Consider the following 25,054-nt stretch of genomic DNA (forward strand, 5'->3'; position numbering starts at 1 on the left):
AACTATTGAATAAATAAAATTTAAAAAAAAAAAATGAAAGTAGTAAAAACAAAAAAATATTTGTGATTAGAAGAGCGGGTAATTGCACCGATGCAGCCGATCGTAATCCACAAGCTACCACCTCCACAAGTCGGTATAGTATTACTATTTACTATTTAGTGTGTGTTTGGATATCAATGAAAAATTAAAATTATTTTATTATTCAGCTTATTTTTACTACTATTCATGAACACACTGTATTTTTGGTACTATTTATGGGTCACGTTGTACTATTTCAACTAACTTTTACTTTTATCTACGATACTTTCAATAATAAAATTTTAATTTAGTGAAATAAACAGTATCTAAACAAATCTTTAGCCTCTAAACATGTGGCCCGCATCTGGATAATTGGAAATGGAGGTTGAATGATGATGGACAACCCAAAAAAGACGGCTGGTTTTGCGCCTTTGCCTTTTTTACAAAGACTATAAAAAAAAATTAGTTTTGAGTACTGATGAGATTCCTTCTATTTTCATTATTATATTTATAGGTGTGTTGGACGTCATTGATAAACTTTTTTCCTTAAAAGCTAAAAGTACATTAAAAAAATGGGGCCGTTTGATTTGAAATTTTAAGCAATAATTTTTAATTTTTAATTTTTAAATAATATTATACATATTTTTAAAAAATACAAACAACATTATTAGAACAACGTTACCAAATAGGCTTAATTAATTTGCCCCTCCAGATTAGAGCACACCACAAATTTTTTTGGGGTGCAAAAGAAATATAATATCATTTATTAAAGTACTAAACTTTAGTACAAAATAGTTAATAATCAATCACACCTCTTGTAGTTCAAGTGTTAGCCCAACCATAAATAATGACATCTTTGAATTTATAACAATGCTGGGAGGATCGGAAAACAAAAACCAAAGATCTAACTAAAAATGTACTGAACTTATGAGTAGAAATGGTGGGCGAGCTTTGCTAGTTAAGGACAATGTGAATCCGTATGTTTCTAGGGAGCCCCCTCATCCACTTAGGAGAAGATTAACTTTGTGTTTGGAAGTTTGGAAGGGGTAAGGTGTTACGACCCAAATTTGTACTTCAGGATTTAGAGCATGATCGGCATGTTAATATCAAGTTTAACTTAATGCTACCATGAACCAACCTAAACTGAAGGTGCTTAACAAGAATTTGTTTCTTGAATTCATGCTCATTTTCTTGCATAAAAACCACAATATACAAAAATGATGGAAACCTTGAAACTTCATTCCATTTGAACTTGGAAGATTACCACTTGACTGTAACGTCAAGTATTCGTGTAAATATTACATAGCTAAACATTTTGCAAAACTCTTATTACAAACTTAACTCCAAAGACATACAACTGGGGTTCAAAACAAACTAAGATACTGAATTACATCTGTGCTCAAGAATCAAGTACATCTTGATTCCTCCTATACAACAAAAACTAACTAATAATTCTAACAAATGAGAATCACGAAGTCCTTGCCACCTCTAACACTCTCGTTGCTTCCAAGAAGAACATGTGCACTAAAATATAATAGGGTGAGCTGCGAAGCCCAGTAAGGTTTTAAGCTCCATGGGCCTTTGATAAGAATGCATGTAAATCAGATATTTTATGGATATGTCAGCTTTGATAAAAATAGCCTTCATACTATTCATATTGCTCTTGAACTAACTTATGAGTTCTTAGATGAAAATACTTCATTTTCCTTTCATATAATCATAAAAGGACATAATAAGAAACATAAACATAATTCAGTAACTTTATCTTTAAAAAGACTATAAAATGTTTCATCATACTCTTCTTTTCATGAGAGCTTTTACCTCTTTATAATGCATTTAAATAAAATCATTCTCTCATGATTAATAACATAATATAATGGTTCATAACATATTGGTTAGTCCATATTTGATAAGTCTATACTGGGTGCATGTGCACAACAGAAATGGCCTCATCACATTTTGGTGCCCTCGTGTGTATAATATTGTCCTCTTTGGGAGGCCTGATGGCACATCCCCTCAAGGTTTTGTTCATCCCCGTTGTCCATACACATTGGGGAAGAAGCCTTGTTCATATTAGAGTTACGGGTAACCCCATTTCCTCCACTTTAAATGGCCAAACAAATAACATTTTCCATGGAAAACCAGTAATTAACCCCTACTGGCTAAGTTCAAAACACCAGAGAACATAACCCGAAAATATTTCCATACTTATACATTATACAGACATTTCTTATTTTGCATAATATTCCACAATAATAGCATATCCATCTCATTCTTAAATATTATGTTCATGATATAGATAATGGCATCAATATGTTAAAATTATCATGTATATAAGATTGAACAACTCACGAACATATATTTTACTTAAATCATGCTTATGTGTAATATCTTTAATTAAAAGGTTTTAATGCATAATATTTTCCTAAACAATCTTTATATTTATCAAAAGCACATGTCACAAATCCCTTACTTGAAAACAAAAGACACGAGAAAGTTGTACAAAAGGAGCTCAAGTGTCCGTGTTCTCGTTCTCACCACCTAAATGGAAAACCAAAACTTATTACTGACAAACTCTTCCTAAGTATTTAAACTTATATCTCAATCACAACCTGACTCTCAAACTTAAGAAAATCCTTACTTCCCATCACACAAGGTTCCCCAAAGCACATGATACAATCATCAAACACATTATGTACTCAAACCATAGAGAAACCAAGGCATAAAAATTTATATATGATCCAAACATACCAAAGGATGAGCATATTAAATTATAACTCAAAACATTCACCCTAACTTGAGAATTGAATCCATAAAGTCAAATGTAGCTCAAAACATTCACCCTAGGTTTGAGCCTTCTGGTTCCACTCTTCCTCCCTCTTCTTCTACAGGTCCTGCTGGTGAGGCTGTTCCTGATCCTGATGATGCTGCTGCTGCTGATGTTCCTCCACCTCTTTCGGATGTCTTTAATATACGTCGTACTTTGGAGACTGTCATGACCGTTCAGGCGGCTCATAGTCAGATTTTGGTGGACTTGCTTGACGAGATTCGTGCTCTGCGTGCCGATGTAGCACATCTTCGTTCACCCTTACCACCTTCTTTTGATGATAGATTGTGATTGCTTTTTGGCATTCCGTCACAAAAAGGGGGAGTAGACTTTGTTGAGGAGTTTTGTAGTTAGGGGGAGAGTTTTTTTGTTTTGAGGAGCTAGTGGAAATATTAGATTGTATCTAGGCACTTCACTTTGTATATCATTTTTTGGGGATATTCATGTTAAGGGGAGTAACATGGTTTTTTGATATACATGATTCTTGTTTCTTTGGATTCATTGTTTATTGATTTATATTTATGAGATTATTCATTGATATATGTCTTTATTATGTGTTGTGTGAATCATACAAGAATGTTATACCTGTTTATTTACTATTTTCTGTCACACATACGTTTATGCATTTGTTGAGTGTTTCAGGAATATATAGGTTGATTCAATTGAGCTACTGTCTACACTTGCAACTGATGAATAGTAGTTAGGATTGAATTTTAGTTTTTATGAACATTATTTATGTAAAGGGCTCTCACTTGTAAACTTTGAATTTTTAGTTTGTGTTTTGTCACGGATTGCCAAAGGGAGAGTTTGTTAGGTTCTAAAAATTTAGGAATTTATGTATTTAGAACTCTAATGTGTAATGTTGGCAAACCATGATTAAAACAATATGTTTAGTCTTGTTTAGGCTTGCTCAAAGTTGTGTCTTTTATGTAAATTTGGAATCGAGAGGCTACAGATGCATTGGTGCATTTCGGCTTGGCTCGATCGATCGAAAGAAAGACTCGATCGATCGAATCTCGGATAGAATGCTTTTCTACAGAATATTTCAGCTTAGCCCTAACTCATTAAACGTTTTGGGTTTTCTGTTTTTACCCTAGGTATATAAAGAAAAACCCTAGCCACGTTTTTAGAGTCGCTCCTGTTAAATTGTTGCTCCCACTTTTCTGTTTTGTGTAAATCTCTTGTGAGATCTAGAGGAGCTTTCCTTTACACAAAGCTTAGGGTTTTCTAGGTAGAGATTACTTCAACACCTTGATGATCAACTAAGTTGCTGCCATTAGAGCTTAAAGAATAACAAGCGTGGGTGCTTGTAGCTGATTGGAGAATCCAAGAAAGAAGGAGTCCGTGGATTTGGAGCTTGCACGTGGTCGTGTCAGTAAGTTCTATTGGTGAGTAGTATTAGGAAGTCAAGCGGGGAGCTTGTAAGTCCTTTTGTATGAACTTCGATTCTTTCGCATAGTGGATTCAGGTTTACCTTGAGGGTAGCTAGGTCAAATCCTCCCCAGTTTTTTACTGTGTGGTTTTCTGGGTGATCATATCTTGTGTTATTTCTTATTCCGCTGCTTTATACTTTTAATATGATTGTATGTTTGTAATAACCTAGAATTGCTTAAATTAACTAAGTTAATCGCTTGGTTAATTAACTAGGTTAATCTAGTTGGTTTAAGGGGTCTAAAACCGTTCAAAAACTACTAGAGGTTTTCGTCAAAGCAATGCCTTTTTCCCAAATAATAATTAAAAATAATCGCGGAAAGAAGGAAAAAGAAACAATTGGTGCCGAAGGTGATGTTTTATGCTTCCACAATATTGCAAGCCACAAACTTTAATCAATTACCCACAATGTTGCAACTTGCAAGTCACGAACCTTAATGTAACAATAAATCTAGGATAAAACACACAAACGACCCTAAGGTTTAGGTTAGCTAATACTAAGTATTATTAAGACTTTTTTAAAATATCAAATTTTCTCCCTAAGGCTCTATTTGGTTAAAGGATGAAAAATATTAAAAAGATGAAAAAAATATATATATGAATGAAAAACTCATTTATTTAGTTGAGAAAAATAACAGAAAATGTAGTTTATAAATTTATCAATGGTATGTATCATGAATTTCTTTTGTTGTGTGGTTTGATATTTTTCTTTAGTTTTTATTTTTTGCTTGAGTATGAAAATCATTGAGTATTGTTAGGTTTTTATCTTCGGTATGTATCATGAATTTCTTTTGTTGTTTGGTTTGATTTTTTTTTTTTTTTCTTTAGTATGAAAATCATTGAGTATTGTTAGGTTTTTATCATGGGTATGTATCATAAATTTCATTTGTTGTTTGGTTTGATATTTGTCTTTGATTTTTTTTTGCTTGAGTATGAAATAATGATTGAGGACTAAGTATAAGACCTGGGCTACTATCAAGCTAGATTGTTAATGTGTCCTGGTCTACTTTCTGATGCAGGATGGGAAACTGAATTGGGAAGTAGGTGGTGTGTATGGAAGAGTCTGGCTTTGCAGTTGGTATAAATAGAGAGATTAGAGGCCCCACATTGCAGGTAAGGTGATAAGTTAGTTGATGGGGGAGTTATTCATGTGGACAAAGTGTGTATACAAAAGTTGTGCAACTCGTTCAATGTGCTACTCTCTGTTCATTCCTTCTAGTGAGAAAACTTCCTTCTTTTGTGAAAACTTGTCAGTTATGGTTGCTCACTTGGGAATGCAAAGATGATGTTAGAGGAGAAGGATTGGTTTAGTGGGCATCTTTTACATGACACTGATTAGATTAATGCTGACAGAGATGACCAAGATAGCTAGCACTAAATCTATATCTGCATAATTCTGTTAGACTTATCAAATCATAAGGGTCATAGCAGAAAACACTGACATGGGATAAGGGTGAAAAGAATGGAAAGTCATTTATCTCCAAGCTCACTCTTTATGGCCATATGTTTATCTCCAAGCCTTTCAAAGTATATATTGTCATATGAAACTGACTATTGTATCATTGGGTTAAAAAATTCTCTCTAAAATGAGAGTACATAGTGAGGACCAAAGGCTCCTTTTTGTGAAATGTATCATGTAGTCATAAGTTGTGACCTATGAGGACCTCTAAATTCGTTGTGGTTGGCAGATTCTCTCATGGATTTTGGTTAGTGTGTGTAACAATCAGAATTTGGTCTTTTGTTAAAGCAAAAGTTTTAATAATTTCAACAAAAGAAGCCACTATCAAATATACTTGGTCTTTTGTTAAAGCAATTTTCATACTTTTTTGTGAATATGCAAATGATTCGTAAATGAATTATTTGAATGAGACGGCAGATAAGATTTTTTGTTAGATAAAGCTGATTTAAGTTCCAAATTATGTGAATTTAATATTTGGTGGGGGCCTTATTAAGAAAAAAAAAAAAAAATTTATTCGATGTCAAGTAGAAGTAGACAACACTCTTTTCTTCAACTTGCCATGAAGAAGAGTTTTAGTGATCGGCTCTTAGCCACTTTTACCATTTACTATTGTTCTAAGCGGTCAATTTCCATGTTGAAAGAACTCCATTTGAGCATGTTTTACAAATTTACAAGACTAATGTGCACAGTTGTTTCCTATACAGATTATGTACAGCTTGTGATTAAAAATTATGTTAATTTCTATAGACTAAATTCTGAGACCTAGTTTGAATTGTATGAGATATTACATCCATTTGTTGAGTATGAATCAAGTATCAAAGAAATTGGACTAGTATTGAATGTTTTATGAGTTTTTCATTCTGACTCTTAATCTATCTTTGACGGAGTTTAGTGGCTTGTACAAATTTTAATTAATCATTGAGAAATGAGACTAAACTGAAATTTATAGAGTATGAACTAATCATATGTATGGTTGTTCATATTAAGTTTTATGCCAATTGGAGACTTTTAATTAAGTTAAATTAAGTTCACAAGCAGATTGATTTACATTCACTTGAATCTGTAAGAGTAATGAAATACTAAGAAATTATAGACTTAAAGCTTGGTTTTGGATTATTATATTAGATTTTCATTTGATGTCACTATCCATTGATATGTGTTTTAATATTTGAGCAAATTTATTATGGCTTCATACAATGGTTTAATACCTAAAAGAAACACATGTACTTCAGTATCCCAACAAGTGTATATATATATATATATATATCTGTTGTGCAAATAGCACTGTAGGACTCAAATCAATAATAGTAAATAAGCAAAAATTAAATAACAAGCACACACAAAAAACACAAGAATTTACATGGTTTGGCAAACTGCCTACCTCCACGGAGATGACAGAGAAATTTCACTATAAATATAGGGAGATGCAATAGTGCACAAAAACACTCTCAAGAAACTCAAATCCCAATTACACCCTAATACGCTCTCACAGAAACAATAAGAATAGAAGCTAGCTGCTTCTCTTTTCTCTATTTTCTCTCATGTGACTGCTGCTCACTAGGTTAATTGGAATAATCTCGGTTACATGGCTGCCCTTCATCTCAAACCTAATATATATATATATATAGATATTTGTATATATAATAGGTTGGCTATTACTAGGAGATACATTCCTAGTTGTATTCGGTCAACTTGGGCTTACAGCAATTCAAGCCATACACATGGGCCCACTTCAACAAATCTCTACCTTGGCTTAAATTGATCAAGCTAAACAAGCAAACTCCTCCATCGCCTCCACCTTAGCCCTTAAGGGCTTACAAGTTGCAAACATCAACCAAGTCCAAGTAGCCCTTGAACTTGTCTGTTGGAATTGGCTTTGTCAACATACTAGAGGATTCCCAAATCTTATTCTTCTATAGTGACCCCATCTCTTCTACATCCCTGTAAGACAATGAATCTCCACTGCTAGTTATGAGAGTAAAGCTAACCATGTCCTCAAAGCCATATCTCTGTGGTGCTTTGTGAACCTGCTTCTCTCTATCTTTAACAATTGAATAAGACTCTTCTTGTTGCTGTTGTGGAACATCACCCTTATCACTAGGTGAACTATTCTCGTCAAACTCCATCTCGACAGTTAATTTCTCCTGTGGACTATCATCAAATGTCTCTGCTTTATTCTGTTTCAACATAAAAGTTTCATCAAATATGACATCTCTGCTGGTCACTGTTTTCTTTAAGATTGGATCCCAAAGCCTATAGCCTTTAACACATTTTTCAAAACTAAGAAATACGCATTTTCTTGACTTCGAATCCAATTTAGAACGCTTTCCACTCTGCACATGCACATAAGCTGGACAACCAAAGATTTTTAGACTCGAATAATCAATTTCTTTTGTGCAACTCTAACATACCACGTTCACCAATATGACCAAGTCGAATATGCCATAATTTTGTGTCATCAGTGCTGGACTCCACCGGAGTGGTGATTGCAACTCTTCCTACAACTGTGTTCCCAATCAATCTGTAAAGCGTGCTTACTTTTTGTCCCTTCATCACCATGAAAGCACCTTTGGTAATCTTCATGATTCCACCTTTTGATGAGTATGAATAACCCAAATCATCCAATACTCCTAAAGAAATTAAATTCTTTCTAAGATCTGGAACATGTCTGCCATTACTAAGAACTCTCACAACTCCATCAAACATCTTGATCTTTACGGTACCAATCTCAATAACTGGGCATGTAGCATCATTACCCATTTGGACCACACCACCGTTGTAAGGCTTATACGTGTCAAACCAATCATTATTTGGAGTCATATGATATGAGCATGCTGAATCTAAAACCCAAGATTCCATTAGAACATTGTTACTGGATGAAACTAAAAGTAAATCTGCACTAACTTCACTGTCATCTGATGTTTCTTCAGCAACACTAGCTGATTCTAGGGGCTTTTTTCCATTCTTCTTCTCCTCTAAATGCTCTTTCAACTCTTTACACTGATTCTTGTAGTGCCCTTTCTTGTGACAATAAAAACACTCTACATCTTTCTTTGCACGCGATTTAGACTGTGATCTGTTCTTGTTGGAGTTCTGTCCTCTTGACCTGCTTCTACCCCTATTGCTTGACTCAGACTTTACAATAAGTCCATCAGCTTGAGAACCATCACCATCTTGCTTCATCTTTATGTGTGACAAGAGAGCACTAGTCACTTCCTCGAGTACTATAGTCTATTTCCCATACATCAACGTAGTCACTAGATGATCAAAAGAAGTAGGAAGCGACGCTAACAAGAGTAATGCTTTATCTTCGTCCTCATAATTCACCCCAAAACTTAACAGTTAGGTGTTCAACATGTTAAACGTATTAAGATGCTCCAACAGATCAGAACCTTCCTTCATATGCAAACTATACAGTTGCTTCTTCACATACAACTTGTTCGTTAGGTTCTTTCTCATATAAAGACCTTCTAGTTTTTTCCAAACCTCCTTTGCGGTCTTTGCTTCTAGGATGTTATGAATGACCTCATCACCTAGGTTGAGACGAGTAGCGCTAGCTGCTTTTTTCATCCATCACTACCCATTCTACATCCTTCATCGTTTCCGGTTTCTTCTCCTTCCCAAGCAAGGTTTTATGAACTCCTTGTTGAATTAGGAGATCCTTCATCCGCCTTTGCCAACGTGAAAAGTTTCTCTTTCCACAAAACTTTTCTACATCATACTTTGTGCTTGACATCTTTACTATGTTCAAAGGATTGAATCCTAACCAACTTGGCTATGATACCACTTGTTGTGTAGATAGCACCCCAGGACTCAAATCAATAACAGTAAATAAGCGAAAATTAAATAACAAGCACACACAAAGAACACAAGAATTTACGTGGTTCGGTAAACTGCCTACCTTAACGGAGATGACGGAGAAATTCACTATAAAAATAGGGAGATGCAATAGTGCACAAGAACACTCTCAAGAAATCCAAATCTCAATTACCCTCTAACACTCGCTACCTCTCTTTTTTCTATTTTCTCTCATGCGACTGCTGCTCACTAGGTTAATTGGAATAATCTCTATTACATGGCTGCCCTTTATCTCAAACCTAATATATATATATATATATATATATAAAATAGGTCGGCTATTACTAGGAGATACATTCCTAGTTGTATTCGGCTAACTTGGGCTTGTGGCAATTCAAGCCACACACACGGGCCCACTTCAACAATCTCCAATTTCTCCATTCTTAGTAACTATTTACCATAACTGACCAAATCAAACTTAGATTTAGATCAAAGTAAATTTTGATCAACAAAGCACTAAAATTGAATCCTCAGCAAATATAAACAAACTTAGAAACATAATCCGATTCCACAACAATATATAAACAACCCTAGAAACATAATCCGATCTCAAAAAACAATAAAGTTTCGAACTTTTTTAACAGTTCTATTAGAAATTCAAAACAGAAACCAAAATAGAAAAAAATGAATTTTCACCAAAGATTCTTTGATTTTTCCCACTGTTTCTTAGCAACCAAACGGTGAAACACACTTTGCATTTTGCATAAAGGGACTCACCTTTTTTTTTTTTTTTTCAGAGACCGCGTAGACTAAAGGACCTCAAAGCTCTGTGATGATCGTTTGATACATCTCTATTCTTTTGTCAAAGCTGATGAATGTGAAATAGTGGAGATTGAGACTGAAGACTAAGTGAGAGTAGAGACGGTGAGTGAGAAAGTGGAGACAGTGACAGGGTGTCTGTGTGAGGGTGGAGAGGGTGACTGATAGAGGCATGAGAGTGGGTCGGTGAGTGAGAGAGGGAGAGGTGAGTGAGAGTGGGTCGAGGTCGGTGAGGCTGAGAGAGTGAGAGGGTGAGCGAGGGTCGGCGTCAGTGAGGCTAAGAGAGTGAGAGTGCTCTGGTTTGTGTGAGAGTAAGAGGGTGAGTGAGAGTGGAGAGGCATTAGTTAAAGACAAGAGTGCTTTAAATTTTGAAAAAGCCCTATTAGAAATTGAGTCTCAGAGACTCGGTTTCCAGGTGGCTTCCACGTGGATCATCCACGTCACATACAAATTGCCATATCACACACAAGTGGAAATCAAGCCTCTAAGACTAAATTTCTAGAAGGATGCCAAATGGCAAATACGTCACATCAGATCTAATCCAAACATGAAAACCCAGTCTCTGAGACTCGGTTTACAGGCCCAAAATCGATTTTCTTATACTCGAGATGTTAGTAAGTTATATTTTTTTGAAACCACGCCTACTAACTAAATAGTTGGGAAATCATGGCTAAATTCTAATTTTGGTCCTTTCTTGACAACTAAACACCAACCCAGTACACAATTTTTCATCCCAACTCAAGGAATCACTAAATCAGAACCTTACACAAAACAAATCCAAATCCTCCTAAAAAACTAGATTTAACAACACCAATTCATCAATAGATATCACATCTGATTCAAATAAAGATGGTTTTGCCAGAAGATCGCTACAGTTCCATGAAAGATCTGTGAAATTCCTAATGGGCTTCATGCCTTCAAGCTTGATCTTTCGTACACGCAGTGCGCATATGCCAGAGCCAAAGATCGATGATCCTTTTCAGATCTAATCCAATTGAGGCTTGTGAGGATCCGATCGCAAATACAATAATAATGATCTTCTTGTGTAAATAATAATAATAATAATAACAAGTCTTTGATATGCTTTCTGTAAAATTCAATACTAAAACAAGTTTGTTTCCCAAGAAAATCAAAACAAATATCATTTTTCTAAACATTACCAATCCAGAAACGAAAGCTTACTTTTAGCAATGAAATTCATTCACTTCAATCAAAACAATATAAACTTACGAGGTGGTGGAGGTGGGAAGCGTGAGAATGAGAAATGAAGATGTAAGCTATTTGATGGGAATTTAAACCGAAATTCCAACCTATGAGAAACAAAAATAGAGAAAACACATGTTAAAGAAAACAATCACTCGCACAAGATAGTATTTACATAGTTCGGCAATTCGCTTACGTCCACAGAGTTGCAGGGATTTCACTATTATCAAGGAAAAATACAAAGTGCGGCTACAATGTTTTTCCTTTCTCTCTAAAACACAACAACAGTCACAAACCCTAATCACAAAAGCGGTTTTTATATCTTGCGCACAAGATTACAATGAGCTACAAAACGGGTCAAAAAATTTAAACATAAACTAGGCTCTACAAAGCCTAACAAATCTCCCACTTGGAGACTAGTTCAACCACCAACATCAGCCGCTATCCTCCAAAAGTAATCCCTCATCCCTTCAACTCATCCTCCTGTCCTCAAGCTAGAAGGCCAACTGAAGCTGCACATAGTTTCAGCTTCTCAATAGTGACACCCTCAGTCAACATGTCTGCCAGGTTCTTAAATCCACATATCTTCTTAAGTATTACCAGATTATCTTCAACAAGGTATCGGATAAAGTAGTATTTTGTCTGTATATGTTTCGATTTTGAATGAAAAGCCGAATTTTTAGCAAGAAAAATTGCACTCTGGCTGTCACTGTGTAGAATGCCCATCTCCTACTTCTTACCAAATTCATCTAAGAAACCATGTAGCCAAATCATTACCTTTCCAGCTTCAGTTGCTGTAACATACTCAGCTTCTGTAGTAGACAAAGTAACAATCTTTTGCAAATTTGAAGCTCATGATATAGGTGTACCACCCAGAGTAAATACAAACCCAGTGGTACTCTTTCTACTATCAATATTGCCAGCAAAATCAGCATCTACATAACCTTGCAGTTTTAAACTTGCATCTGTAAAGTAAAGACATGTATCTGATGAACCCTTCAGATATCTCAGAATTTACTTGATTGCCTCCCAATGCTGCTTTTCAGGCCTACTTATGAATCTGCTTACAACTCTCACTGCATGTGTAATGTCTGGCCTTGTACACACCATAGCATACATCAAGTTGCCAATAGCTGAGGCATAGGGCACCTTGCTCATATGGTCCCTTTCTTCTTCTGTCTTCAGTGACTGTTCTTTGCTTACTTTGAAATTACTACCCAAGGGTGTGCTCACTAGTTTAGCTTTATTCATGTTGAACCTGCTGAGAACTTTCTTCACATACTCTGACTGTGAAAGCTTCAATGTATCATTAGCTTTGTCTCTAATGATTCTCATACCAAGGATTTGCTTTGCAGCTCCCAAATCCTTCATTGCAAACTGTTTTAACAATTGCTTCTTCAGATTATTAATCTCCTCAATGCAAGACCCTGTAATAAGCATATCATCCACATACAATAGTAATATGATGTAAGAATTGTTAAAAAACTTAACATAGCAACAGTGATCAGTTTCACATCTCTTGAACCTAATTCTGTGCATAAAACTGTCAAATTTCTTGTACCATTGTCTAGGAGCTTGTTTTAGGCCATACAAGCTCTTTCTCAGTTTGTAGACTAGATTCTCTTGTCCCTAAATAATAAACCCTTCTGGCTGAATCATGTAAAGGTCTTCCTCCAAGTCACCATGAAGGAATGCCGTCTTCACATCTAACTACTCAAGATGTAAGTTTTCTGCAGCCACCATTCCCAGCACCAGTCTAATTGTTGACATCTTCACAACTGAAGAAAATATCTTTGTGTAGTCAATGCCTTCCTTCTGCTAGAACCCTTTAACAACTAATCTGGCCTTGTAACATTTACTACCATCATGCTCATTCTTTATTCTGTATACTCACTTGTTGTGTAAAGCCTTCTTTCCTACTGGTAATTCAGTTAGTTCTCATGTCTGATTCTCCAACAAGGAATCCATCTCATCCTTCATGGCTAACTCCCACTTACTTGAATTCTCATCTTACAAAGCTTCATCATAACACTCTAGCTCACCACCATCAGTCAACAGGAGATAATTTAAAGCGGGTGAATAACGTTGTGAAGGTCTAATGTTCCTAGAAGATCTGTGGACTTCAGCTACAGGTGTACTCTGATCTACCTGTAATCTACATTCTCCTTATCTTCTTCACCCCTTTTCTAGACAGTACTTTCAGTCAATCCATCTAAGTTGATAAACTCAAATTTCTTATGATCTATCTCTGTAACATTTGACACTATAGCTAACCTGTCCTTGTACATAACCTGTTCATTAAATATCACATTTCTAGTTCTGATGATTTTCCTGTTTTGTTCATCCCAAAACCTATAGCCAAATTTCTCATCACCATAGCCAATGAAAAAACATATTTTAGACTTTGCATCAAGTTTGCTACGAGCATCAAAATCAATATGAACATAAGAAACACAACAAAAAACTTTTAAATGTGAAAACTTTACCTCTTTATTGCTCTAAACCTCCTCAGGAAGTCTAAACTCCATGGGAATTGATGGTCCTTAGTTTATCAAGTAAGCTACAGTGCTAATAACATCAGCCCAGAAAGTTTTTAGTAGTCCAGCATGCAACCTCATACTCCTAGCACGCTCATTGAGAGTTTTATTCATGCGCTCAGCTATACCATTCTGCTGTGGTGTCCTAGGAATGGTCTTTTCCATCCTAATTCTCTGTGCAGTACAATACTCACTGAACCCTCCATCTATGTACTCTCCTCCATTATTAGACCTCAAACATTTTAGTTTTAAACCTGTTTTTCTCTCAACCATGGCCTTCCACTTCTTAAAAGTTTCAAATACATCAAATTTATTTTTCAGAAAATAAACACATATCTTTCTGCTTGAGTCATCAATAAAAGTGATGTAGTACCTTAAACCTCCAAGGGATGCAACCGGAGAAGGCCCCTACAAATCATTGTGTACTAACTCCAATTTTTCAGCCTTCAGTGTCCTGCCAGTTTTCAAGAAGCTTACATTTTTCTGCTTTCCTAAGATGCAGCTTTCACACATGTTAAAATCAACAAACTTCAATTCTGGTAGTTTTCCTTTTGACAGTAGCATCTTCATCCCTTTCTCATTCATGTGACTAAGTCTGCGGTGCCATAGGCTTGTATCATTACTTGCTTCAGCAACTGTAATTGTATCTCTTGGACTTGAGGTCATATAGAGAGTGCCAGTCTTCTTTCCACGAGCCAATATTCTAGCTCCCTTTGTAACCTTCCAAGTACCACCAATAAATAGTATTGCATACCCTTCATCATCAAGTTGTCCAACAGAAATCAGATTCCTCCTCAGATCAGAAATATGTCGAACCTTCTCCAGTAACCAAACAGATCCATTAGGCAGCAATATCCGGACATCTCTCATACCTACAACATCCAAGGTTGAACCATCAACCAAATACACTTTACCAAAATCACCTGCAACATAATTCTGTATGATTTCTCAATATGGAGTGGTATGAAATGAAGCTCCTGAGTCCAAAACCCAATCATCAAGTGGACTGTCTACTTGCAAAAAGTAATGCATCCTGTACCTCTTCTGTTACAGCATGCAGAATCATCTTCATTCTTCTTCTTAAGATTTTTGCATTGGTTCCTAAAGTGACCTGTTTTCCCACAATTTTAGCATTGTACTTGTTGGCCTGATCTAGATTTAATTCTGTTCCGATTAGTATTTCTGGATTTTGATCTGCCCCAATTTGAATTTCTGTTATTACCTTTGCCTCTTGTCTCAAGGTTTAGGGCAGAACCAGATCCTGAGATTTCACCTGCATCTCTTCTGCGAATCTCCTCAGCCAGAATTAAATCTCGAATATCATTGTACTTGAGCTTTTCCTTTCCTGTAGAATTACTTACTGCCATCCTCATTGCCTCCCAATTGTTTGGCAAAGAAGCCAAGACGATTAGAGCACGAATCTCATCATCAAAATCAATTTCTACAAACGACAATTGATTTGTGATAATGTTAAATTCATTCAAATGTTGTGCTACTGATGCATTCTCTGCCATCTTCTAATTGAACAATTTCTTCATTAGATGCACATTGTTGTTTGCTGACGGCTTTTCATACATACCAGACAAAGCCTTCATCAGATCTGTCGTGGTCTTCTCCTTTACAACATTATGTGCAACAGACCTAGACAGAGTTAACCTGATAACTCCCAGTACCTGTTTGTCAAGAAGAGCTCATTCATCAGCCTTCATCGCCTTAGGCTTTATCCTCAAAAGAGGCAGGTGCAATTTCCTCCCATAGAGATAATCTTCAATCTGCATCCTCCAATACGCGAAGTCTGTGCCATCAAACTTTTCTATTCCAGACGCCTTTCCTGCTTCCTCTGCTATTGCTCTCACTCAAACCTAACCCTAGGCTCTAATACCAGTTGATGGGAATTTAAACCGAAATTCCAACCTATAAGAAACAAAAATAAAGAAAACACACTTTAAAGTAAACAATTACTTGCACAAGATAGTATTTACGTGGTTCGGCTACAATGTTTACTTGGAAAAATACAAAATGCGGCTACAATGTTTTTACTCTCTCTCTAAAACACAACAACAATCACAAACCCTAATCACAAAAGCGGCTTTTATATCCTACGCATAGGATTACAATGGGCTACAAAACAGGCCAAAAAATTTAAACATAAACTAGGCTCCACAAAGCCTAACACTATTTTGAATATTTCAATTGGTTGTGTGTATCTGGGTTGCACTTTGGTTCCGAAGAAAGTAGAAGAAAATTGAAAAATTATTTAATTAATTTAATTCCTTAAATTCATCCTTTTAATTTTTAATTTTATTTTTCTAATGTGTATTTTTTTTGCCAATTAATCACTAACATGGCCAATAAAATTTAGACATATTAGCATTTTATTTAATCTTTTAATCTTAAATGTGCCAATTATTCAATCTGTTTGCCATGTAGGTATTTTTTGTTAAAAGTTAACGGTATGGACTAAATTGACTACAAGTTGAAAATAACATAAACTAAATTGACTGTTACCAAAATGTAATGACCAAATTGACTGTGACCTCAAAATGTAGGGACCAAAAGTGTTTTTGCCATAATAATTTTAGGGTAAAATACTATTTTGGTCTCTAAACTTTACCAAAAATTTGTTTTTAACCTCTGAATTTTAAAAAATTCATTTTTTGTCCCTTAACTATATATTGAAAATGTTTTACTTCATGTCTTAAAATTTTACCAAAATTTTATTTCTTTAAACTATTGAAAAAAGTTATTTTCATTCCTAAACTCTATACATAGTTTTTTTAATATTTTAGAGACAAAACTAGAAATGAAAAAAAAAAAACTTTTTAAAAATTTAGAGATAAAAAATAAACTTTTGATAAAATTTAAAAATCAAAATAATATTTTACTCATATCTCTCTAGGAAAAATAATATTATACACAACTTTTTTTGCAGCTCGTTAGCTATTAACTATTAATTAACAAAAGGAGATGAGTAAAAAGAGGAGGTGTTTGTCTACCTGACTTTTGTAAATTGTACACAATCCTGTTAAGAACCTCCGCAGGATGTTACTTGTTAGCAGTTGGCAAGACACAGCACAAACTACCCGCCAAACCCAAAAATGTTGGCAACATCTTCCTCGTCCGTTACAGTCCCAACTCTTGTTGTCCCACACTCCTCAACCGTTCCTCCATTATCAACCTCCAAAACTCCTCATAATTCCTCTAACCCCATAATAAACCGCCGGCACCTTCTCACTATCTCCATCTCTATCTCTATCACCACCCCTTTTACTCAACCCAATTCTCTAGCTCCACCGGTCGCAGATGCCCGTGGCCTCTTCCAGATGCCCCCATTTCGGCTCACCAATAGGTAATTCAACATACCCAGAAAGAAAAAATGTTTGATTTTGTCTAGCTCAAGCTCATTCTATATGTAATTGCTGAGAATATTGTGTGAAAATTGGAAAAATAATAATGGGTTTTCTAGCTGATGGTTTAGTGAGTCGATTTGTTATATAATATATATAGTTAATCATTTAGGCCACATTGGGGTATTTAGGTAGAGTTGGGTAAATAAATGCCTTAGCTTCATTGGGTTCCATATAGTGTAAATATGCCTTATGTACAGTTTGCTATAGCTTAAGTTTCACAATTAAATTCCATCATATGGTTATATGGATCAATACAAACAAAAACAATGTTATCTTTCTCAAGGAAAATTAACTTAAACTAAGTGATTGCATACTGTAGCTTAATTGGCATCTCCTATGTACAAAGTGCTTGGGGTATAGGGGGCAAGAGTTCAAGAGGTAGGGTTAGCAGCATATTGTAATTATCTAAAAAAACATGTAGTTGCATACCAATTGGTTCATCGGTTGATGTAACCACATGATTGAATTTAATTGGGAAACCTAATAGACAACAGCTATATAACTCTATACACCACTCCATAAATTTTCACTGATAAGGGTATTTTGACTAATCAACCATTAGATCACGTTATCCCCTTTTACCCTCTATGCTTGCAAAGTATCAAGATGATTAGAGATGAATAACTTTCTCATCATAAAATGTTTAAAGTTTAAGTTTTTTTTTTTTTTTTTTTTTTTTTTTTTTTTTTTATTTATGCACAAAAATTGTGGATTAGATAGTAAATAATATATGATTAACTCGAAATTTGGTGTGCATATTAAGAGCAATGAGAATCTGTTATCCAATGGTTGAATTGTTAAAATATTAATCCTATAAAAAGTTATGGACTGGTGTAATATTGAAAGTGTTAAACTAAGTACAACCTGATTCTAAACCTGTATGCCATAGTTTCATAGTTTCCTATATTTTTCTTATCAAGAAAATGGGCAATAGTACTGCCGTTATTGTTTCTTGTATTTGTTGGTAATTGCTGTTGTGGGAAGGTATTTTTTGGTGAGGGCTGGGGAATCTGAGTATGAGAGCTTGGGAATCATTAATACAAATCCAGTTGCGAAGACTTCAATGGATAGTGGCTTGTCAGAGAAAGGGAAGAAGCAGATTGTTCGGGCTGCTTTTGAACTTAAGGCAATGGGGGCTTGTGAAAAAGGATGTTGGATTTGGCCTTCTATTACTCAAAGAGCTTACCAGGCAGCAGAGATCATTGCATCAGTTAATGGAGTCAGTCGAAGGTCTGTGAATTTTTTTTTTCAATTGAATCAATTATTTAGAGTTAAGTAGAATGCAGAGCATTTTTTCTTTTCTTTTTTCTTTTTTGTGAAGAAAAATGCGATTTGGAGGTAGCTGGAATTAAATGGTGCTGGGTATCAAACTATAAACTCAGATGCCCTGTTTAGTTGCTTGGAATGATGTTGGAAGAGAAAGGAATTATATGATCTGTTGTCCAATAACACCGAACCTCTACATGTTAAAATGATCTTTAGTCTGTTTCCTATATATCTAAGTGGAATTTATGATTTCAAAGGCGAATCTTGAATGATAATTTGCAATGCAAGTATCTGATTATTCAATTTCATTGTAACCTGTTCTGTCAAAGAGTTAATTTTTCTATGCTTTCAGTTATATAGTCCAGAATACAGCTTTCTGGATGCTCGTGGATTGGGAGCTTATGAAGGAAAAAATTTGGAATCCGTTTCAGAAGTAGGATTTCTGCATATCCTCTTTCTTCGAATTAGTAGTGATATGACTAACTATCTTCTTGAAACAGATTTTTTCTTTCCTTTTCTTCTGTAATGCTTCATATTCCCTATTTACAAATGTAAGTATACTTATAGATGCAAAATTGCTTGCTTCGAAATGCTTCAGGTATATGCATCAGATGGTATTTCTACAACCATCAAGCCTCCTCCTATCGATGATGGAACCCCAAATGAGAGTGTTGCCGATGTATTTGTTCGGGTAACACAACTCATGTCGATTCTTGAGACTCAATATTCTGGTGACACAGTTATTATTGTCTCACCAGACTCTGATAACTTGACAATCCTTCAAGCTGGTTTGGTTGGACTTGACCTGCGAAGGTAACTGGATAGTCCACAGCTCTTCTTATGGTATCTATAAAGGAACCACTTTTCTTATCAAATTCTTAAACAAAGTAAATAAACATTAAGTAAGCCATGAATTCTTTTCCCTATCAATTTCAGGCATCGGGATCTTTCTTTTGCCCCCGGTGAAGTCCGATTTGTTGACACCAAAAGCATTCCTACTTACAAGCAGCCTGCATCTGCTGTGTATAAATGTTACAATCCACCAAATTGTAATTAATTTTTTCCTCTTGTTGTAATTAGTATTTAAACAGGGGTGATAGATGTGGCAGATTGTCTACATCTTCTCTATTGGTATCATCATCACTGTCATCTGTACAGTCCTTTCACATTTATACATTGGAAATTCCATAGAATTAATAAATTTAAAATATGGGCTTAATACTTGTTTGTGGTGCCCAAGCGATTGAACAAGACAATGAACCAGTTTCTTTTCATAAAGTCATGACTTCAGATGGCCTATTTTAAAGTGTATGTGGAGTGACTTAATTATTCTGCAGTGATGAGCCCGTGTTCCAATGATCCTTAAATCTTCAGTACATGGGATTTGGTTTATTCTTCTTTCTTGTCACTGCTCAAGTAAACTTAGAGGCTCAGAAACTGGCTAATTTGATCTCAATTGTCTGTGGGCAATTTTATTCACTTTGTTGTGGCAGCTCGCAGTCTCTATCTCTCCTATGAACCTTTTCAGGTACAGCCAAGTCTAGATGTTGTTTCTAGCTTCTCAAACCTTGCACGTTTTATAAACAATTTATCCCATTCATAAATGCTTTTTTATATACTTACATTTAGTCAAATTATCTCTGGACAATTATACTCGATCCATTGTGGCAGCTTATACTCTCTATTGCTCCTCTGAGCTTTATCATGTACAGCCAAGTTTTAAGAATTGTTTCACCAGAAGCTTCTTATATTTTGAAAGTTCTTTGAACGTTTCATCTTATTCATAGGAGCTTCTTATATTCTTATTTTACTTATATATAAAAATAAATAAATAAATAGATAAATAAATAAAATAACTATATTTGATCAAATCATGGTTTTTTGTGTTTTGCTAGAGTGCGGAATGCTGGCCCTTATTGTTTGGTGCGGTATCTATGGTGGGAGAAAAATAGGAGGATGTTTGATGATCAAGAATTACTTATGGAGAATTTTAAATCCGAATTTGTCGAGTTGTTATGATGTCATTCTTTGATGTTCGTAGGCCTCCAATGTTATCTGATTTCATTGATTCTTTGTACTTGTAACATGTTTTAGGAACTTTAGGGAATACATCCAGCATACTTCATAAGTTTATCTTGTATGTTTCCTATTTGGTTAATGAAATTATTTATTTCCTACAATTTAGTTTTTCAAAACTTCCTGTTTCTGAGTACTAGTGTGTAATTTAAGTCTATACTCCTTTGGATGGCCTCCTTTTTATAATAAAGGCCATTCTACTGGTCATGAAGTTAATGCTGGAAAAATCATGGTGCATTTTCATTTTTAATTTTATCTATGCAGTGAACTTGTCACCATAGATGTGTTGCACCAAGTGACTCCTGGCATGAAGTGGGTTGTACTTCTATCCCTCACCTTCAGAGAAAGTGTCTCCTGTGCCTGCTCCATGGAGCAGGCCTATAGATAATTTTCACACCTTCAGGAGGTACCTGGGTTCATTGTAACTTGGGTGGGGCATTTTCTTGGAAACCCTTAAGATTCCATCGTTTGTACTGTACAATGAACTTGATGCCATGGTTGGGAAGCTTTAGACCGCATGTATTGCAACCTAAGTTTGTTAGGTTCCATACTGACCTTTCACTAACATTGGACAGTACAGTACCCAAGATTCACTGCTTTCACCAAGTCCATAATTGCTGTACAATTTGAGTGTTGTGTGAATGTGGTGTGGTGGGTGCTCTTTTAAGCAGGAAATATCAATCTAGTGCTTTAATAAAGGTGATGCTATAAGGTGGAGAACACTTCAGCATATTCACAGATTAGGCAAGTTTTCACTTTTGTCATTTTAAATTAATAATAAATGTTTCACTTTCAGATTGTCATGTTATGTGCTCATCATTTTTTTTTTAAATAATTATTTTATTACTTGTTGTTTTGATGCGGCTGCTGCTACCACAGCCAACTCTAGGATGATTTTGTCATTAGTTGTGCAGTTTTCCAACTTGCAAATTCGCTTTATGTGTGGTGGTATTCAAAACATAAAATTTAAAGTCAAAAAGTGATCTATAATTCTATATTCTTTAGCTCATCAAATTCCTTCATGCTTCTGTTTTTCCCATTCACACCTATTGGTTGGCTTGACTAATACTTTCAAACAAAAGGAAGCATACGATCAAGAGTTATCTGTGGAAGAAGAAAATTTAAGCCTATTAATTTTGCTCTTTGACTATAGTCTTTAATTTGCTTGCATTGAGTAATGTCTAGATTATTGGTTGCAGCTTCCTAAATGTTTGTGGATTTGAGGCTCAAGAAGACAATGAAGTTGTAATTTGCTTTTAAAATATTACTATTGTTATTTTAGTGCCATGAAATTTTAGGGGTCATAATAAAACTGCCTTTATGAAGCATAATTTCTCTTCTTCACTGCTTATTCTTCTCTTGCCTAGTGGAGTTCATTTATCTATATCATTGAGTGGTATATATGCATGTCAGTCTTGTCATAGACACTAATAAAAAAAAAAGTCTCTGTTGTATGTAGAATAGTATCTTCCCAAGCATCTAGTACCTTGATATTCATGTTAATCAGTGCTATTGCCTTACCAAATTCCAACAATTGGCAATCCTACCAGCTTATTCAGTTTGATCTTATCTGCAAAAGTTAGAGTTTTTTTTTTTTTTTTTTGNATGAGTTATGAGTTATGAGTTTTGGTTTCTTTATTTTTGGTTGTGGTGATTGTTTATATGAGATTATGGGCTTCATCCCTTGTTTTTAATATGCTTTGACACATGTGGTTTTAATGTAATCAAGTCCCAAAGAATTTTGTCTAGTATTAAAAATATAACAATTTTGTTTTGGGATCCTAAATTTGCCAGGGATAGATTTGAGTCAGTTGCAATACATGATTTTTAATAAATTATATAATAAAAAAAATAATTTAGACTTAATTTTTTGTGGTACCTTGTATACATGTAGGGGTATGTTCCCTTAAATTTTTGAATTAATCAAATAACATTTCATGGACCAAACCAATTTTGCAAAATGGCTAGCTTGCAATGCATAGAATTTGAAAGTACAACGAAAACGTTAAGGTTTTGTTGAATTTACTTCAAACCTTTGTTGAACAGATTAGCTTGTAAATTCACATGTTTTCCTTGACATGTGTTTTACTTAAGTTGATTTTAATTACGGTTTGGTTTAATCATTTAGTACCCCTCATGAGATATACCTCTATTTTGAAGTGATGTATTTTATGTAATGCTTACATATGCACTTTTGCTTGCATAGAGAATTAAAATGTTTTAGTCTGTGTACGTTGGACATGGAACTTTGTATATTGGTGGTGATTGAAGTACTATGCAAAATTGGGAGATTTGTGTTATAAATAGTTGGTGACTCCTTTTACTAAATTTATCAAGGCCATAACTAATTCTACTAGAGGTTGGGCTCTTGAGGTTTGTTAGCCTTGGGAGTGGTAGGCCTAGATTTTATGGTTGAGATTGTGTATCCTAGGAAGGATCGCGATTTTGTGTTGATTCATTTGGAGTTTTGGAATTTTATTTATATTTAGAGACGTGATTTGTTGTTCATATTGTTGTAAATATATTGTAGAGCTCTGACTTATATTTTGAAGGGTTCAATTTGTTTATTTATATCTATCATGAGGAATGCAATGGCGGAGCCAAGAATTTTGAGTTGGGGGGGGGGGGGGGGGGGGATGTGGAGGGAGCAAACTATTGTGTCAAAATAAACTCAAATTACAAATAGACACTACCCTAAAAAAATCCACATAATATATTTGTGTGCAAGAAAATATAAATATTAATTTTCTTATTCTAAAGTAAGTTATATACATATACACAAAATTATCAACTTTAATATGTATATATACACACCTAGATACAAGATCTTCTTTATAAGAAAAACTTATAATCTTCTTAAACTCTAGTAAGTATACAAACATTGTATAATTGGGTATACAACATACAAATATATAGAACCAAAATTTTTTTTTGAATATAGTACCTTCCATCAAAGTCATGCTCAACAATAATACTTCACGTAATAAACTTCATCAATTATTATTTTTATAACAAAATTATTCATAATTTCCTTTTTAATATACAATTGGTTTGCAAAACTTCATCCATGTTTGACAAATCAAAATCATAATGTTATAATTGAAGTCTCATATGAGCTTTTTTATTGATTGATAAATTCTTGAGAATAGAAAATTTCAACCAAATTGCATATATTATCAATGTTGAATGATTTGAACGCATTAATAGTGTGCGCGCCAATGGTGAGGCTATTGGGCCAAACCTCCCTTGGGCTCACAACTTACTTGTAAAGTGGGTTTTGGATTTCCTACTTTGGGTTGTTCTCGGCACAGAGACTCAATGAAGTTATCTCTCCCTTCCCATGTGTTTTCCCTTCTTTTTTCTAGCCCCCTCACCTCTTCTAACTTCTCATATTTATAGTTCTAAATTAGTGGAGGGATCGTGATTATTGTCACAGTTAGTGCAATTGGAGGTCCAATATCATCAACCGCAAGTGGATGGTTAGGTGGGAGTGGAATGTGATGAAAGTGGCCTTGGAACTTGGTTCCTACTCCAGCAGGCATGCCCGGCAGCGATGCTTCCCTAGGCACTGCCGGGTATGCTAATGATGGTGCATTTGGACTTTATTCTTCCTTTATTGTTCGGTAACAGTTCGCTGAGCAAGGATCAAGTGATGAAACTTAGGCCTGCAATTCGTGTGGGTTTAGACTGGGGTCTTGAGTATAAAGAGATTGGGGCCATGGGCCGTGCTGTTGTGTCAACTTAAGGCCCAAATGGATTTGGGCACCACGGTGCCATACAAATAAGATTTGAAATTGAGCTAAAAATTAGGGGTTTCACTTTGTACACACAAAACTTACTATCTAATTATTTCATTCTATGGAAATTGTATATCAATTATAAACTCTCCCTTTTTTTTTTGAATGATTACTTGATTAGTTGACCAATGCTTTTTTTTTGGGGGGGGGGGGGGGGGGGGGGGGGGGGAAAAAAAAATAAAAATTTTGGAGGGGCCAAGGTCTCCCTAAAATGCATGTGGCTCCGCCCCTCCAATTTCTCTTAATGGTTCTTTTTCTGATGCTTTGGACCCATTTGGTTCAAGACGTGACAACTACTACACCTCCTTTCACTCAACAACTACTTTTATACATCTTGATGTTGCTTAAGTTACATTATCCTAGTGCAATAATATTGTTATCATCAAAGTTCAATGAATCTCAAACTACGGGTA

At 35.1% G+C, this 25,054-nt stretch overlaps 1 protein-coding gene across 1 annotated transcript; it reads left to right on the top strand.

The window, feature by feature from the left end:
- Positions 1-17,074: 17,074 nt before the first annotated feature.
- LOC112040932 (uncharacterized) lies at positions 17,075-20,024 on the top strand. The gene is made up of 5 exons (XM_065775520.1): positions 17,075-17,441; positions 18,487-18,732; positions 19,129-19,201; positions 19,367-19,581; positions 19,705-20,024. The coding sequence occupies exons 1-5, from the start codon at positions 17,191-17,193 to the stop codon at positions 19,823-19,825; spliced, it is 906 nt and encodes a 301-aa protein (XP_065631592.1). The 5' UTR covers positions 17,075-17,190; the 3' UTR covers positions 19,826-20,024.
- Positions 20,025-25,054: the final 5,030 nt, after the last annotated feature.

The sequence above is a fragment of the Quercus suber genome, unplaced genomic scaffold (genome assembly GCF_002906115.3).
Source record: "Quercus suber isolate HL8 unplaced genomic scaffold, Cork oak 2.0 scaffold_113, whole genome shotgun sequence".
In the NCBI taxonomy this organism is placed as follows: Eukaryota; Viridiplantae; Streptophyta; class Magnoliopsida; order Fagales; family Fagaceae; genus Quercus; species Quercus suber.

What these genes read in the sequence shown, in the direction of transcription:
- LOC112040932 (XM_065775520.1), top strand. Translation starts at nt 17,191, where the DNA reads ATGTTGGCAACATCTTCCTCGTCCGTTACAGTCCCAACTCTTGTTGTC. An exon ending in CCATTTCGGCTCACCAATAG is followed by an intron (nt 17,442 to 18,486) that starts GTAATTCAACAT and finishes TGTTGTGGGAAG; the next exon opens with GTATTTTTTGGTGAGGGCTG. An exon ending in GTTAATGGAGTCAGTCGAAG is followed by an intron (nt 18,733 to 19,128) that starts GTCTGTGAATTT and finishes TCAGTTATATAG; the next exon opens with TCCAGAATACAGCTTTCTGG.